This window comes from Heterocephalus glaber, unplaced genomic scaffold (genome assembly GCF_053883595.1).
Source record: "Heterocephalus glaber isolate CG9 unplaced genomic scaffold, H.glaber_assembly_v1.0 deba00000676, whole genome shotgun sequence".
NCBI lineage: Eukaryota > Metazoa > Chordata > Mammalia > Rodentia > Bathyergidae > Heterocephalus > Heterocephalus glaber.
This window is the reverse complement of record NW_028258156.1, coordinates 1153490-1171934: the sequence shown is the minus strand read 5'-3', so window position 1 is coordinate 1171934 and position 18445 is coordinate 1153490. Positions and strand designations below refer to the sequence as shown.

The following is an 18445-nucleotide window of genomic DNA, read 5'->3' as shown; positions in this document are numbered from 1 at the left end:
TCTTCCTTAAATTTTACATGGTTTATTTGAATCTTAGTTTTATTAAAATTTACCCAAAGTGTTGTAAAGCACTTTTAAGCATCCTGATTTGACAATTGTTTTGTTCTATTAGAGATAACTCTGTCATACTCTTAAGTTCAGCATTTAAGAAATTTAAGATTTTTTTTTAAGTTCTCATTTAAGGAAAATATATACACTCTGATGTAAAACTTTTTGGTTTTGTTTACACAACAACTGCACATCATAACAAAGCAACAAAAAGCAAAAAACAATAACTACATGTTTAAATGTGTGAAATACCTGAGGCACTGTAATATTTTGTCTATGATGTTGAATGTGTTTCTATATCTAATCAGTCTGTGAGAGACACAAGCCAAATTTGTTGATGTCAGTAAAACAGCTGAAGAAATTATATGACCGAGAAAGCAATTATAAGTTGTATTATCAATGGACCCTGGAAACTGTTAGACCCAGCGAGAAAGAACCAACCAGAGACCAATATTAAACCCACACAGGAGTTTATTACCGGCCGGGACCCCGAGACGAGCATCAGACTCGAGCCCCAACTGGGGGGAGACAAACATGTTTTATACACCTTTGAGGCCAACAGTTTTGAGGCCCTCCTATGGGATAGAACTAGTAAAGCAAGCAAAAGGTACAGAAGCAGAACGTCCTGCTGTTAGAACATTTGTAAAACAATAGTTGATTAATTGTTATTTCTAAAGAGACTTTCTAAGGGGAGGAGGTTTCTAAGCTTCCTCCTTCTGAGTTCATCTAAAGGGCAGGCAGGTGGGTCAAGCAGCAACATGGAGTCTGTCTTGCTAACTAGGGTCCTTCAGAAACATCAGATTATATATCCGCTTCTATATACAGGACACATTGGTCCATTTTAGAGACCATGGGCCCTTCAATTTTGGCGGAATGATGACTGTTTTGCATGAATTGAAGCAAGTTCTAGGATGGGTGGTGGGACCGTTCCTTGATGCTTTTGTGTCCCTCATATTGAGGGTGGCCATCTGTCCCTGGAGAACAATCTGGGCAGCACCTGGGCATGTTGTGCCATCAGAGACACCTCTCTGCCTGTGACCAGAACACAGCAAGTCTGGGGGTCAGCAGGAGTTTCAGATGTGAGCTAAGACTGCCGTTGACACCTGATGTTTATGGACTTGAACAAAATCAGTATTGCACAGCTTTAACCAGCACAGTGGTGAGGAGGAAGGCAGGCGCCCACCCTGGACTTTCTCCTTTCTTCAGCAGTCATGGGAATGAGTTTGTAGTTTAGTCATATGTCTTTGTTGTCTTCCTCCTCTTTCAGGCCTGGAAACCACAGCAAAGGAAATAGCAGACACTCCCAGGGCGGTTTTTAGGATGAATAAGAAAGACTTATTTCGCAGTAGGAAAAAGTATTCAGTGCACAGGCTGTTTAATAGTGTTGATAGAAGAAAACCATTGATTACCATTCAGCATTTTGGGCTTATTTTACTTAGTATTTCTAGTTTTCTTTTTCACTTTCTAGCAGAAATAGAGAACCAGATATAGAATATCACACCAAAAACAAGAATGGAAAACTCCTGTGTGTTTATCCATAAGTCCTTTAGATATCTACATAGAAGACCTTCAGATAGATAGATGGATAGAGACAGACAGACAGACAGACAGTGATAGAGACATAGAGACAGAGACAGAGAGCAGAGAGAGATCCAAAAAATGTACACTCCTCAGGAAAAGAAAAACTTGTATAAATATTTTAATACTAAATTTATTGAGACATCATGAGATTTATACAAGTTACTTCTGGCCTCTACAGTTATAAGAGGTGCTCACAGTGGTGGCCATTAGCTTTCAGACATTTATCACTTTTCTTTTCCTGAAGCGTGTATACATTTTTTTGGCAGACTCTATTTACACTCACACATATACACACACACACACGTGAAATAACACATAGTAAGCACACAATCAGCATACTCCTTCCCCAGCCATAAAAAGTATATAAGTATGACCCACAGAGAATGAAAACAAAGAGAAAGAACAGATTTCTCACCACTATCCTGGATGAATGACTGCAGACCTTTGCCAAATGCCTTTGGATCTGGGCCATATCTAATGTTTTGTAGCACTGGGGAAATATTATACAATCATCACCCAACCCTAGCACCTCAGACCTGTGTGTACAAATTGAAGTGGTGGTCTAAAGAAGAAAAGAGAGCATGCTAACTTTTTATAAATCAAAGTCATTTGGGGGGTAAGGAAAATAGAAGGGCTGCTAAAAACTGGTTATGTTTATTTTTCAGGCAACAAAACTTTCCTGAGTGTTGGCTTCATGCTAGTCACTGGAGATGGGGTTAGTAGATGTACAGGTCATTTTAAAATTTTTTTAAGTTTTGGCAGTTTGTAAAAAGTCCTCTAGTGTCAGAAAGGAGGGATGCGTCTTGTAATCAACTACACTGGGTGCCTGGGACTTCCAGGGAAAGGGTGTCAGGAGATCCAATTCTCCCAGGCCATCCTGAGAGCAGCTCAGTTTTCTCATTGGTGAAATGAGAAGAATGACACCTGCTCTACCTCCCTCATAGGAGAAAGTAATATATATATATCATAGGAGTAATACTATATATTATTATATATTACATAGGAGTAATTATATATGTGTATATATATATATATATATATATATTAGGCTACAAATAGGTATATTACAAATATACCCAGTTGCTTTTAGTATTATTCTAGCTCCAAACCTGGCCTTGTCCCTGAGGGCCTGTGACCCTGGGGCTGACCTAGATGTAGGCTCCTCCAGTCTCCAGGGCTTCCTCTGGTCACCCGAGAAACCTGACAGCTAGTCCAGAGGCAACTCCAAGGCACACAGCTTCTGGACTGAGTATCAGAGTCTGCCTGGAGTAAATGTACTACTACATAAATAGACAATGATGGTTAGAAGCCCCTGTAGTGGTCCTTGACCTCCAGATGTTTAGTAGCTGTGGATATTCATTCATTCATTCATTAAGTTGAGCAGGCACCTACTTGGTGTCAGGTCCCATGCATGGCAGTGGGTTTTAATTGTGAGGAAAAGCATACAAAGTCCTGATCTCATAAAGCCAGCAGGCTAATGGGAGTCCTAGCTCATAATTTTAAATTCTGACTGAAAGGTGTGTGGTTATAAATTCTCAAGGTGACAGCAGGGAAGTGGTGGGAGGTGAGGCTGTAAAGGTGGCAGGGCCAGGACGACAGGAGCCTTGCTGGTCGTTGAATGGCTTTCATCTTTATCTTAAGAATTTGTTACGATTTTAAGTGGCATGATGTGGAGAGAGGGATGAATAGAAACATGATAACATTTTGGGTTTGAAGACTCATTGGTGCTCTGGAAAAGGGAGAATTTGTTCAGTAGCATTTGTCATGTTCATGCTTTTGTTTCTGCCAATTCCTCTGAATTGCAGCACTTGGGACGTGTGCAATGATGCTTATTTCTAGGAGTACATTGAAATCCTCTGGAGGATTTTTAAACCCTGGACCCCATTCCCAGAAATTTGGATTAAATTGGTCTGAAGTGGAGCTTGAGCATATTGGTTTGGGGGGGGGGGGTGTTACTGCCCAAATGAGTCTAATTATCAGGCAAGGTTTTGAACCATAGGTTCAGTGGAAAGAATAAAATGAGGTTCTCCAAGTGTCACCCCAGCAGCCTCAGCATCACCTGGAAACTTGTTGGAGATGCAGGTTCTCCTCTCTCCCACAGATTGAACCAGGAGCACTGGGGCTCCACACAGCAGCAGTTTACTGAGCTCCCAGGGACTCCAAAGCTGCCCAAGTATGAGAAGCACAGCCGTACAGCCTTTCAGGCAGGGACCTGGCTCTGGATCTGCTTCTTAGTCTAGCTGTTCAGTAGCTCTGTGATGAGGGGTAAATCATGAAACTCTTCTGACCCTAGGTCTCTTCACTGTGAACAGAAAAGGTGGGGTTAAATGAGCTCAAAGAATACTCAAGTTAGTAAGACTTTGTCATATGTGCATAATGAAGTGTTTATAGTGTATTTGATGAAATCATTCCATATAATGGATCTAGAACATAATCACTGGAGGAAACTCCAAAAATACAGAAAATAATATAAAAGGAAATGAAGATCAATAAAAACTTCTCCACCCAGAGATAACTGTTGCTTATCTTCAGCAGTTTGGTATGTGGGAGATATTTCAGTGTGTTTTCTTCTGATACAGTCTGTGTGCAACTACCCAAAACTGGGAACAGACTACGTATGGTTTAGCAGCCTCTTTCTTTGTCACCTAACATGATGTCAGGGGTACATCCTTTCATCATTGAATGTTATTTTAATCATTTTGGTTAATGTCCACATCATATTTCACTGTGTTTATACCATAATTTACTTAATCTTTCCCTTATATTTAGTATTTTGGCTTTTTCTCTTTTTTGGATATTATTGTCTTGATTATCTCTCCATATATAGATACATGTGTTAATATCTGCCTAAGAGCATCCTAGAATTAGAATCCTTGGCTCAGTGCACATCAACTTTTGAATTTTTTGATTCATTGCCACTCTCTACCCCTGACCCCATTCCCCTCCAGCGAACACATGTACAAATTCTCACAAACATCAGCAGGACCTGAAGAGCTCTTCTCATGACATCCTCACCAGCCTGGGAAATGTTGATTTCTATTTTATATACTGCCAGGAGGCACAGCAGCCTGCAGTGTAGATGGCCATTGTATAGTGGATACTGCTTGGGCTGACAACACCCCCAATTGAGACTCAAGGTGGAGAACCATAAAGGGCCCAGGAGCACAAATGTTGGGATTGGAATAGTGGGAGACTGTCCAGGGATTGACAATGACATATGAGTTGGCTCTCCTTAAATGCAGCACTGGGATGTACTGGGAGTCTATGGAAGGAGTGTGCACTGTGGTAACTCATCTTATCTAGAACTGGTACCAGCGAGGCAGACAGTGGCCGCTGCTGGAGAAGAGGGCCTACCAGAGTCCAGGTGGAGAAAGGCATGAAGGTCTAAGATCCCCTCTGGCCTTGAGATGCTGGGTCATTACAGTCAGAGCAGGGGAGGGCATTCCTCCTTCTTCTGCTGCCCCTTTCTCTTGGACATCCTACATGTCCACAGGCACCCCCAGAGCTCCATTTTCCAGTGTCTTCTTGCCTACTTGCCCATCCTTTCCTCCTTGTCTTCATTTGACAAACTTTCACACCCATCTTGTTAGCTGATTCCCTCCTAGATCCAGGGTCCTGAGAGGCCTTAGAAAATAAAATCCAACTCTTCTTTATAAGAAGAAGAAACAAAAAGGTAAGGGAAGTGCAAGCTTCTTTCACCGTTGATTTATGGCCCCACCTACTTGCCATAGTATCTTTAGCAGTATTTGTTTGCATGGTAGGCAGGAGTGAGCACAAGTCTTTTCTGTAAAAATCAGCCTAGGGAACCCCACCCTGCTATAGTTAGCAGCTAACAATGGGGAGGAGAGTAATTGTGACACTTAGCTGCCAGAGATGTTCCCATGTGGACACTGTTGGGATGAGTGACAGTTTAGAAGGTGGTTAAAAGTATAGGTTTAGTGCAGCCATAGCAAACCTTTCAGAGCTTTCAGTGATAATAAATAGCCGGCTGTGGCACGCGTGCTATAGGTTTGCCACCACTGGTTTACCGTATACCCAAAGGAATTGAAAACAAGTGCTCAAGTAAAACTTATACAAGAGTGTTCTTAGTAACACCAATCACAGTTGCCAAAGCATGAAAACAATCTAAATGTCTATCAACTGATGAATGGAACAACAAAATGTGGCATATCCATGCTACAACATAAAAGAACCTTAGCAACATTATGCAAAGTAAAGAAACCAGACAGAAAAACCATATAGCATGTGGTTCTTTTTATATGAAACACTAAGAGTAGACAAATTTATACAGCCAGAAGGCACATTGGTGGTTACCAAGAGCTAGGAGGAAAAGGGATTGGGCAGTGACACCTGATGGGTAACTGAGGGTTCATTTGAAGGTTGTGAAATATTCTGGAACTAGATAGTGGTCATGGTTCTAGAACATTGTGCAATGTATTAAGTGCTACTGGGTTATATATTTTAAAATGGTGAATTTTATGTTAAATGTATTTTACCACAAGAAAAAATTAAAGAAACTTGTTCTGGAGTGTGGGGTGATGCACAGACCTTGTTAGTTTTGCCTGCATTCTACCAGTTACCAGTGGCCACAGCCTTGGAGAAGTTTCTTAAACTCTCAGTTCCCATTTCCTAACCTGGAAGATGGAGGCCATTGTGACAGTGCCCACTGTAGCCTTACACATCCTAAATGAGTCAAAATCTGTAAAATGCCTTATTGCCAGTGATCACAATTGGGTGTGTGCTGCTGTCATCTAGTGAAGGGCCCAAGGATGCTCCCAAATATCTTACCATACACAAGACAGGCCTCTACCCCAATAAAATTATCCTGACCAAAACGTCAGCATTTCCAGGGAGAATCCCTGGTTTAAACAGAATGTGTAGAGAAAAGTGCTTCATTTCTTGAATGTATAGATAAAATAGGTCAGATGGAAATTTCTATTGGAAAAAGACTGTCAGCAAAAGTGTTCAGGGTCTACTGTGTGTAGAGAATGCTATATTTGACATTGTGGAAGATGTAAAGGGGACTGAGGAGCTGTCCTCCAGGGGCTTAGATGAAGAAGAGCTCTGTGTGAGTACAATCTATAAGAGGGAGATTTTTATCAAGAGATTTTTGTAATCATTTTCCTTTAATAAGAGGGTGACCTGAGGTCAGCTACACTACTCACAATCAGGCTTGTGCCAATACTAATACTTACAGTCCCCTGTAAAAAGATCCTTGAGGGAACAATGTGTGTTTCTTGCTCATGTCTAAATGTGTCTTGTGTTTGCATAGATTCTATTGAATAAATATCTGAAAAAGAAATCACTGTCACAAATTAAAAAAATCACTTGTTCTCAATAAAGACCCAATAATAGAAAATATGAAATCTCCTTGTACTCACCCAAATACCAAAATGAGAAGGAGAACCTTTTTGCTCACTTTTTATTTAAAAAGTTAATCAGATTCTGAAAGAGAATATTCATGTAATTGACCTAGTTCAGATCACAGCATTTGTTCTTACCCAACATGGCTGGCTGGCTATCGAAGGGTATCTCTTGGTTTGCTAAGAGTGAAGGTTTGGTAAAGGATCCTTATTCCTCAGCTCCATCTTTTTACCTTTAAGCCAGGCACTGGAAGACTTTCTGAGGTATGCCATGCCTCTGCTTGATCCCTAGGAGTGACAGCTGTCCTAGATTGGACAGTGCAAAGGAGGGCGAAGGAATCTGGTGGAACCCATGGGGAGGGCAGCTTTCTGGAGGTTCAGGTCCTTGGAAGCAGAGGTACCAAAAGGGGTGATCACAGGGTCAAGTGGGAGACCCTGTGCCATGCAGATGTCTCTGCCCGCCTTCGTCCAGAGCTCTTCCTCCAGAGCAAGTGCTTTCCACTACCTTATATTTATTCAATGCCTTCTATGGCAAGGAATCTTGACCCTCTTGTAGGGGGAAACAAGGGCAAGTTAGTCATATGTATGTCACGATACATCTTCAGTATGACATGGGAGTAAGATCATCACTATAATACAAGATAGTGATAAATACAACCAGAGAAATGTGGATAAAACATCATCAGATTTCATAGGACAGCTTACCTCCAGTGGGGAGTTTGGAAAAGTCTTTTTGGACATATGAATTAGAATGTGAATGTTGGTGAAGATGTAGACATGCCAAAATGATGATAATATCTTAAAGAACAGAGCAAGCTACTAAGGTGAGAAGGTGAGTATGTCAGAAAAGAGATTTTATTTGATTTGTATAGGGAAATAGTATGAGCTAGGTGTACTGCAACTAGCTCTTGAAAACCTGCAATGCCAGAACATATTTAAGTAACAGAGAACAACAGCCATTTGCTGAGCAGATGGGGAAGGGTGTTTGGATTAGGAATCATCCCACATATGTGTGCAAGGTGGACTAGAGTGGTGATGAGGGTCTGCATTATTGTGGGGCTATCTAACCAGCGTTTCAGATAATGCACATGGCAGCACATGGTGGCATGATGTGGCAGCCTATCACTGTACTTAGACATAGGGCACAAGTTTAGAATTGCAGGCTCTGGATATAGATGCTTTGTATCCTAGACCTGGTTCTGCAGTTTAAACTAGCTGCATGTCCTCAGCCAAAGTATTGTACCTCTCAGTGCCTCACTCTCCTCATCTATAAAATGGGGATTAAAATCTTGCTTTTCATACCTATGTACTGGAGATTAAATAAGTATAAACATTAAATATATTCTGAGTACCATCTGCCATAGCTAAAGTTATTATGCACACTGTAAAACATGGCTGTTCGTATTAAAGGTCACAAGATGAAATAAGAGAATGGATTTCTGAAATGAGATGAAATGATGGTAGAATACACAAGTAGAGAGTTATATGAGAAAAGTGTTGATTTTTTATTACTGTCCACAAAGCTCCTTGGAAGGGCTTTGGTGAGATGTGAGGCTATGTCTCAGTAGGGGACAGGATGAAATTTACAGACTGTTCATCTCCATAATGGTCCTGCCATCTATGTTCTTCTTGCTTTGTAGCTCCTACAGTATTGATGTTACTGTCTGGTATCAGCTGCACTAAAGTTCAGCAGCCTAACAGGAGTACTCCCAAGACATTGTGACTTCCCCTCTTTTATTAATGGAGGGACTTGGGACCAGAAACTGTGGTCCCACAGAAGGCCATCAAGTGTGAGATACTCTTAAGAGCAAAAAGGACATTTAGATAGGCTGGGTAATGACAGAATGAGCATCAAAGATATTTTATTTTTAAAAATGGTGATGTTTGTGGTTTCGTTAAGGAATGTCTTGGCTATGTGGGTTTAGTGGGGGTAGAAGGAAAGGGAGAGAAGAAACAGGGAGGTATTCTAGAGCAAGACATCCTGCCTCTCACTTTGTAACTTTGACTGTAAAACTCCAAGCTGAGATGTTGTACACTTCTTTGATACCCCAGTTAGTGCCCAGCCTGTTCCAATTTAATGCATGCATAAGAATAAAGATGAAGCTTTCAAGTGCTGGGGCAGATTTGAAAAAAGAGATGAGGCTTTATCCCTGTAAGATTAAACAATCATTGGGGTTTAAAGGCTTAATCTGCTGGAGTTCAGCCCAGGATGGGGTTCAGAGACCCAGCATAATTGGATACAGCCTCAGAGTTTGAACATCAGAGGTGGTGTGTGTGTGTGTGTGTGTGTGTGTGTGTGTGTGTGTGTGTGTGTGTGTGTAATGTACTAGTAAGCAGGAGCAGTCTCTCCTTTGCTATGTGCCAGGGCAAGAAGAATAAAGCCAGCTGCCCCTGCCTCCCTGATCCTGAGTGACTGACTGGATACAGCTCCTGGGGCTTGCTGCGCACATGAATGTGTGCTATTGTTTCAGGCACACGCCAGCCTTAAGAAATAGCACAAAACAGGCCCGTCCTTATTCAGCAGCAGAGCCCCCTCCATCACTCAAACCGGCCCTTCCAGGTCACATGTTGGGGCCTCTGCAGACAGGACGCAGCTGCCTCAAATCTGCTGCCTAACATTAGCCGCGCTTCGAAAACCCTGACAGCAGGGAGCTTCCCAGACTCCGAAGGGGAAACTAGAGAGAGCTGAGACCAGGCACTATGTTCTCCCAGGAACTGTGGCTGGAAAATGAGAAAAAGTGTGCTGTGGTTCGGAAGTCTAAGCAAGGCAGGAAACGCCAAGAGCTCCTGGCTGTGGCCTTAGGGGTGAAGGTGGGAGTCAAAAGCAGCTTGCTTTGGCCTCCTCTCAAACTCTTTGCCTGTTCACAGATCTCCTCCTTGGTTCGAAGGGCTGCCCTTACACACAACGACAACCACTTCAACTATGAGAAGACACACAACTTCAAGGTAAGCCTATGTCCTTTCTTCTGCCATACCAGGGCAGGTGGGGAGGTATTGTGAATGCTTTCCATCTGGTCTCTGGTGGTAAAGACAGGAGCCTGCAAATTCCTTTGTTTTTGTGCTTAACACTGTACCTTTGTATCTAATCAAAATGGAGTCCTTAGAAGGCATTTTGCTTGATCCTTGTGCCCAGAAACACCTATGTGTATATTGCCTTAATTCTGGAGAATTAGGCCCATTTCCTCTTCATCTTCCCATGTCCAATGAAAGGAAAACAGAGCATGCCCAATCTGTGGCATTTGCAGAAGCCCCAGTGAAAGCACAGCAGTACTTTTCCACTCAGAATAGCAATGAAAGAGTATTGCTGTTTCTGGGTGAGTGAGAACAGTTGCCTGTTTCAGGTTTTGTGTTTTGTCTTTTGTTTTCAGCAATGCTAACTCCCTTCATTTCTGTGTAGACAGCTGTGAAAGCAAATAAGGACAAGAGCTACCATCCAGTGCCTTTTGTGTGTGCTCTGGGTACAGGGCACTCTCAAAGCCTAGCCAAGCTGGATGCTCCTCTCCAGACCAAACAAAAGATAGGGCGACCTGGTAGGAGGTTAAGTGGATTTTCCCATGTGCATTTACAAATGGGAAAGACTGCTATCTCCGTTTTAGACCAGCACTTGCAGATCTGACTTTTTGTCAGAAAATTATGGCCTGCTTCCTTTGCTCTACCATGATGTCCAAGACGGGCTTGGAGGGGACTCTGATGCCTAATTACCTAGCTTAGGAAGCTGCTGAGGGAGGATGAGACAAACTAGAGTGAGAGACTTACCCCAGCAAAGGGGCTGATGATTTGGCACTTGAAGAAGTTAGAATTAAAGGATCCAGGGAGAAAAGAATGTGAATTACTTTCCTTTTTAAGCTCTGATTTCCATTAGGGCCAATAGCCCGAATGACTCTTGGAGTTAGGTAATCTTTGGTCAGAGGCAAAAAGGGAAACCAGTTTTCTTCTGTTCCTAACTGCCTTCATAAGAATAAATGTGCATCAATTAAATATATATTTGTGTTAGTTTAGTCTGTTTCCCTGCCTCTGTTTTTAGAAAGCAAGGGGTTCAGGCACTTGCATGCTGTCATTGAACTGAGGGATGGAAATATTCAGGCCTATATATTTAGCATTAGGGTAAAGAACTGCATTATATAGGTCCTCTTTCACGCCAAGTCTCTTGGTACTTCTCCCATCACTGAATTGTGACAGGCCTAATTTGGAGTATATAAAGTCTTTGGATTTTTTCTTCCTGTTTTGTATTTCAACCGTCGTTAACCTTTTTACCTTAAGAAAGTGTTTTTCTGACTTTTGGCAGAAATCCCTGATTTTTTGCTTCCTGTGGATGCACTAACATGGATGAGAGGGTGGATCTTCTTGGACTTGTAAATCCTTTTCCTTCCTTTGGAAAATTCCAATTAATTCTCCTTTAAGATATAAGTGGAATTATGTCCTACCATAATATTTGCATGGAATAGCTTCTCCGTCTACATTCTGTGTCTGAGCTGATGTTAAAAACACACATGCATATTTAGTTCATTGATAACTTCAAAATCATTGTCAATCCTTCTCCTCTTAGATCTCTGAACGGGAAATTATTCTTAAGGCATTTTAAAACAAAAAGATAGTTGGACCTTATTTCTTAAATAGTGCTTTTGCTACTGTGGTGTAGTATATATTTGTCACTGAAAAGCAAAAGCAGCTTTTTAAATTTGACTTAAAAACTCAGAATCTATTCAGTGTGGCTACTTCTAACTTACCGCTATTGGGAGATGAAAGGGCCCAAACTAGACATGCTGTTCAAGAGAGGGCACATAAGCCAGACAGGAGCGTGTCTCTCTGTGTTTTAAATAGGCATCTTTGAAACTTGGCAGATCCTCTAGTGGCTTGTGGCTTTGAATGGTACTGTCCGTGTCACTGTCCTTAAGAATGAGTGGCTGGGACCAGAGGAGGCATTTCCTTTGTCATTCCTGGCCCCTTCCAACCCTAGTCTTTTTACTTTTTCTTCATCGTCAACAAACTGAAAGTGGAAACTTTGTATGGGGTTTGGAAGAATATTCTAAAAGCAGGTCCATGCTATAATTACAGCAGTGGAATTTTAGTAACAAGCCACTAACCAAAGGAAGTATTCTCATACAGAGACCCTACCATTTGCTTGAATATATCTTAATTTTACATTAGCTTATTTGTTAGTCTCTAATAGTTTTTATTCTGGAACTTTCTTGATTTGTATTTAGATTGTTATTTGAGGATATTATATCCTGCCATACAGTAAGTGTTCAAATAATGAATGCTTATATTTTTATACTGGCTCCCATCCACATTCCTGCCTGAGATTCAAATCTGCCAGGAGAGCCTGATGCCTCACCCCATGACAAGATTTTTTGCCTCAGTCAGGTCTGTTCCCCCAATAAAAGTTCTTCCTTTTTCTACCCAAGAACCTCATCCAGAGGAGTGAACAGAAACTCCCAGCACTGTACAAGTTAGGAATTTGTGCCTTGTCCTTTTTGAAACATCCCAGCTGTTGCTCATAAGTGCAGTCCATATCTACCGTGCGTCTTTTCAAACAAGCACATCTAGGAAAGGCCAGAATTGAGCCAGAACAAAAGCTTTTGAAACCATATTGCAATTATGCCTCATTTCCTGCAATAATTATGTGTAGTCCTTTTAGAACATTGTATTACACTGATGCAAGTTTTGCTCATTTTAGGCCTGAATTTTTTAGGGTTACTTACATGTACTAGGCACCCATGATGAAGTATTTATTAAAGAATGGTGAAATTAGCAGGCTGCACTCTAAAATGAAAATTGTCAAGAGAAAAAACACTCCACTCTTCAACTCCTTTTACAGTGGCAGCTCTATTTCCTAGCTGGCTGAAAGAGGCACTCTCCTGAAGATGAAATCGTCTCTTTTAATGGACTACCCCAATAATATCTGTGGCTAAGTTCTAGAAAATCTCTGGGCCAGCAAACCCCACAGCCCCAGCAATCTGATTGTCTGTCATTCCTGCCCACCTTAAGCTCACGATGAGATTGCTGTAGCTGGCTTAGCACTCTTGACCATGACATGGTCTTTAGAAAAAATGTGAGCTCTTTCAGCCTCAGTTTCCTCATCTGCAAAATGGGAGTACCATGAGGTTTAAAGACACCTGTAAATTACTTATCTTGATCTATGCCACCTTATAGTAAGTATTCATTTGATGTTAACATCTATTATTATTTTATTATTCATATGTTGTGTCTCTCACTTTCCCTAATTTAAAAAAAATTATATATATGAAGACTATTAATTTCCTGTCATAATGAATGATCACAAACTTGGTGGCTTAAAAAATAAAACTTTATTTTCTCACAGTTTTTGAGGCTAGACATGTGAAGTCGAGGTGTGGGCTGTGTTAGTTCCTTCTAAAGGTTCTACAGTTCTCCCATGTCTCTTTCCCACCTTCTGGGGACGACTGGCAGTCCTTAGAGTCCCTCTGGCTTATACTGTGGGCAGACAACATCCTGCAGTTTCTTGCCTCCATCTTCATGTCATTTTCTTCTCCCTGTGTCTGTCTAGGTCTGACACAAGCCACCTACAAGTTACAGGATCACTCACTAGTCATTAGATTCAGGGTCTAGCCTACTCCAAGGTAACCTCATTTTCATTGTACCCTCAAAGAACCTATTTCTATAAGGCCATATTAATAGAGGCCAGGGGTTAGGATTTGAGTGTACTTTTACCTGGGGGGATATAGTTCAACCCATGACTAGGACTGGTTAGATAGTTTCAGGAGCCTTCAATCAGAAGGATATCTAGCTTCAATTCAAAGGATGCATCCTCAGAGCTGTGAGTTAAAGTTCATTGCTTTATTAAAGGTTTTTCATGCCCACCCCCCCGAAAAAGGTCTTAGTTATAATCTAATTGCTATTAAGTGTCAATCCCTTGGTCCAGACATGGCCTGGGACTTGAAGAAAAGGTTTTTTGTTTATTTTTCTTATTACTGCTTCATTGCTGTGACAGAAAGTGATGAAATTTACTCATTCCTGGTCCCTAATCTTTCCTAAGCATTTTTTCATGAAGAGAAGTATGGTAAGGGCATCAAAAATCTTTAAAATACCTGATAACCTTCCATATTTAGACGTAAATCAAAAGTACCTCTTTGCTCTGGTTGATTCATATTCAGAGAATATATGTTTTAATCAAACATAAGATATAGCTCTTAGTTTTCATTAATATATTTGATTAGGCAAGACTGGCTACATCACTAGTGGGTCCTAGTGCAAAATAAAAATGTAATATCCCTTGATAAATATTACTGAGAATTTCAGGACAGTGACAACAGAGCATTTAGCCAAGTGTGGTCCTTCTCAGTGCAGGGCTGTGTGCTGGCCACAGCCAGGAAGCTACCTGTGGATATAGACAGGGAACAGGAGTCATGAAGATCCATTTCCATGAGAATTCCAACAGGAAGAGCTCCCCGGTGCTAAGACCAGGTGGAGGTCTTTACCCTGAACCAGAAGGTTTAGGGAGGGAATAGGAATGAGCCCCACTCTGATAAGGAAATGAATAAACTTGAGGTATACAAAGCAAAGAAAGAGCATGCTGGGTGTCACAAACCACACCTAAGAAGACTCAGAGTCTGAAATGAGCCAGGAGTGAATGCAGTGTAGAGGAGAGACCCAGGGGCAGAGAGGGCCCCAGTCCCAGTTCATCAGGGAGAGAGGGACCAGGTTAGGCATGGGTTCACCAGAGCCCACCAGCGGCCCTCAGCCCCCCATGTCTGCACTGTGTCCAGATCCCTCCCCCTCCCCAACTCTCTCCCTCCCCCAGGCTCCAAGACATCCCCGCTCCTCCCACATGGAATAAGGATGGAGAGTAGAGGCCTGGACATTTCTAAAGGCCCAGGGCAAACCAGCCTGCCCCCACTCACCCTGTGAGTCCTGTCTCTGTGCCATACCCCTTTTCCCCACACATGTTTCCTAGTAGTCTTTCTTCTCCTGGCCTTGGGAAACACCCCAGGGCAGGGATTTCTGTCTGGCTGCAGACCCAGGTGAGGAGAACTAGCCTGGCTCCCACAGGCTGTCTGTCCCACATTTGGACTGTGTGTGAGCAGATGCTGCATGGCGCTGTCTGCCTACACTTGTATTTTCCAGCTGCCCCCTCACTCCCTGCACCAGTTTGCTCTTTTGTGTAGCTTGTGCATTTGGTGCACTTGTGCTCCCTTCCAGGTGTGTGGGTCTTGCCAGGGTCATCAGACTCTTCTGTTGAGACAGAGACCCTGTTAAGACATGTTAGGCCAGCTTCAGCTCCCCATCTAGCTAGGAATACTGGTCATGAGTGCTCCCCGGTGTCTTATGGGGCGGGTATGTGCCCCAGGTTATTTCTGTTGTCTTGGCAGCCTGCGTGGTATCTCTCAAAATGTTGCCACTGGGCTATAAGTAAAATGTTCCCCTACTTGCCTTTCTTTTTTTTTTTTTTTTTTGTATTAAATTCTTTTATTGGTACGTTGTAGGTATACAACACAATTACATTTCTCATTGGGAATTGTACCTTTACATAATGCATCTTGGTTCTTATTTTTTCCCCATTCCTAGCCCTCCCTTCATGCCCTCCACCCTTCCCTATTTACAAAGACTTTATTTCCATTTTTTCCATTTCTCAGCATTTTTCCTTTCCCTTCTTTCCTTTCCCCTGCCCCTCCCACTACCCCTACCCCTTTGGACCTTTTCTTCCTATTTTACACTGTCAATTATTCATTCTAATCATTAGTACATTTTAAGTATACAATATAATGACATTCATCATTGGATATTTGCACCTTTACATAATCTCTCTTGGTTCTTATTTTTCACCCTTGCCCAGCCCTCCCTTCAGCCCCTCCAGTCCTCCCTATTTACAAAGATTTTGTTCCTAGTTTTCCATTTTCTCGTATTAATCCCATTCCCTTCTATCCTTTCCCCTAGCCCTCCCACTTCCTTCCCCTTTGCCCCTTTTCTTCCTATTTCACATGACCTATTATACATTTAGTCCTTATTTACACTTTCAGTTTCTCACACCAGAGAAACTATTCCGTATTTACACGTGTGTCCTATTTATTTCACTTAAGAGAATCGCCTCAATGTGCATCCACTTAGCTATAAATGTCTCCAATTTATCATTTTTTATGGCTGAGTAGTACTCCATTTTATAAAAAAACCACATTTTCTTTATCCAGTCTCCAGTTGATGGGCATTTGGGCTGTTTCCAAGTTTTAGATATTACAAACTGCACTGCTATGAACATGGGTGCACATATATCATTGTGGTATGATTCTTTTAATTCTTTGGGGAAGATCCCCAGCAGTGGAATAGCAGGGTCAAATGGGACTTCCAGTCCTAGTTCTTTGAGGTATCTCCATACTGATTTCCACAGTGGTTGCACCAGTCTACACTCCCACCAGCAGTGCAGCAGGGTTCCTCTTTCCCCACAGCCCTGCCAGCATTTCTTATTGGTTGATTTCATGATAGCAGCCATTCTTTCTGGAGTGAAGTGGAATCTCAGCTTTGTTTTCATTTGCATCTCTCAAATGACCAGTGATGTTGAACATTTGTTCATGTATTTATTTGCTATTTCTACTTCTTTATCTGAGAAATGTCTGCTCATTTCAGAGAAATGTCTGCCCATTTTTCGATTGGGTCCTTAAATTTGGGAGGTCTGATCTTTTTAAGTTCTTTATAGATTCGAGATAGTAGACCTTTGTCTGAGGAAGAGGAGGTGAAGATTTTTTCCCACATTGTGGGTTGTCTCTTCACACTGTTGGTGGTTTCTCTTGCTGTGCAGAAGCTTTTAAATAAGAAGAGATCCCATTTGTTGATTGTTTGTGCTAGTTCATGGGCAACTGAGGTTTTGTTCATAAAATCTTTTCCTACACCGATGTCTTCAAGGGTTCTACCTAACCTCTGTTCCAACTAGTTCAGAGTTTCTATTTTAATATTTAGATCTTTAATCCATTTTGATTTTAGTTTAGTGCATGGTGAGAGATGTAGATCTAGTTTTAATCTTTGGCAAGTTGAAGCCCAATTTTTCCAGCACCATTTATTAAAGAGGCTATCTTTCCTCCAGTGAGGGTATTTGGCTCCTTTGTCAAAGATGAGATGGCTGAGTGTGTCTGGTGTTGTTTCTGCATCTTCTAATTTGTTCCACTGGTCCTCAAGTCTGTTTCTTTGCCAGTACCATGCTGTTTTTATCACAGTAGCTTTGTAGTAGAGTTGCACATTGGAGATTGTGATACCCCCTGCCATGTCTCTGTTACCTAGAATTTCTTTTGCTATTCTGGGTCTCTTCTTGCTCCAAATGAATTTTTGGATTATTTTCTCAAGGTCCATGAAGTATGCTGCTGGGATCTCAATTGGAATTGCATTAAATCTATATAGCAGTTTTGGAAGTATGGCCATTTTCACTATATTAATCCTTCCTACCCAGGAGCAGGGGATGTCTGTCCATTTTCTGATATCATCTTCAATCTCTCTTTTCAGAGTGCCATAGTTTTCAGAGAAGAGGTCTTTGATTTCTTTCGTTAGGATGATTCCTAGGTATTTCCGTTTTTTGGATGCTATTGTGAAAGGAATTATTTTCCCTATTTCTCTCTCAGTGAGTCTGTCATTGGTGTAGAGGAAAGCTATTGATTTTTGTGTGTTGCCCTTGTAACCAGCTACTTGACTGAATTTGGTTATTAAGTCTAGAAGACTTTTGGTGGCGTTCTTGGGGTCTTCTATATAGAGTATCATGTCATCTGCAAATAATGACAATTTGACTTCTTCATTACCTATCTTTATTCCTTTTATTTCTTTCTCTTGTCTAATTGTCGTGGCTAATGTTTCCAGAACTATATTGAACAAGAGTGGTGATAGTGGACATCCTTGTCTTGTTCCTGATTTTAGTGTGAAGGATTTTAGTTTTTGACCATTTAGTATGATATTGGCTGTTGGTTTTTCATAGATGGCTTCTATGAGTTTGAGGTAGAGACCATCTATTCCAATTTTTTTTAGTGTTTTTATCATAAATGCATGTTGGATTTTGTCAAATGCTTTTTCTGCGTCTATGGAGATAATCATATGGTTTTTGTCCTTGGCTCTATTGATATAGTGCATTACACTGATTGATTTGTGTATGATGAACCATCCTTGCATCCCTGGGATGAATCTCACTTGATCAGGGTGTATGATCTTCTTGATGATCTTCTGCATTCTGTTTGCCAGTATCTTATTAAGAATTTTTGCATCTATGTTCATTAGTGAGATTGGCCTATAGTTCTCTTTTTCAGTTTGGTCTTTCTCTGCTTTGGGGATCAAGGTGATGCTTGCTTCCAGGAATGAATTTGGGAGTATTGCTTCCCTTTCAATTTCATTGAAGAGTTTAAACAGTAGTGGCAGCAGTTCCTCTCTAAATGTCTTGTAGAATTCAGCAGTGAAGCCATCAGGGCCCGGGCTTTTCTTAGTTGATAAGTTTTTAATTACCTTTTCAA

General features: G+C 41.4%; 1 protein-coding gene across 8 annotated transcripts in view; it reads left to right on the top strand.

Annotated features, from left to right (window-relative positions):
- The window catches only part of Chn2 (chimerin 2), a 336463-nt gene that overhangs the window by 290382 nt on the left and 27636 nt on the right, over positions 1 to 18445 (top strand). For 7 of the 8 annotated variants that reach the window (XM_087206589.1, XM_087206591.1, XM_087206590.1 and 4 more), the window contains one exon: positions 9861 to 9938. In XM_087206589.1, coding sequence (XP_087062715.1) covers positions 9861 to 9938 — 78 coding nt within the window. Of the gene's footprint in view, positions 1 to 8729; positions 9939 to 18445 lie in introns of those variants that run through there. The other variant, XM_013070277.3, reaches the window with a different exon arrangement.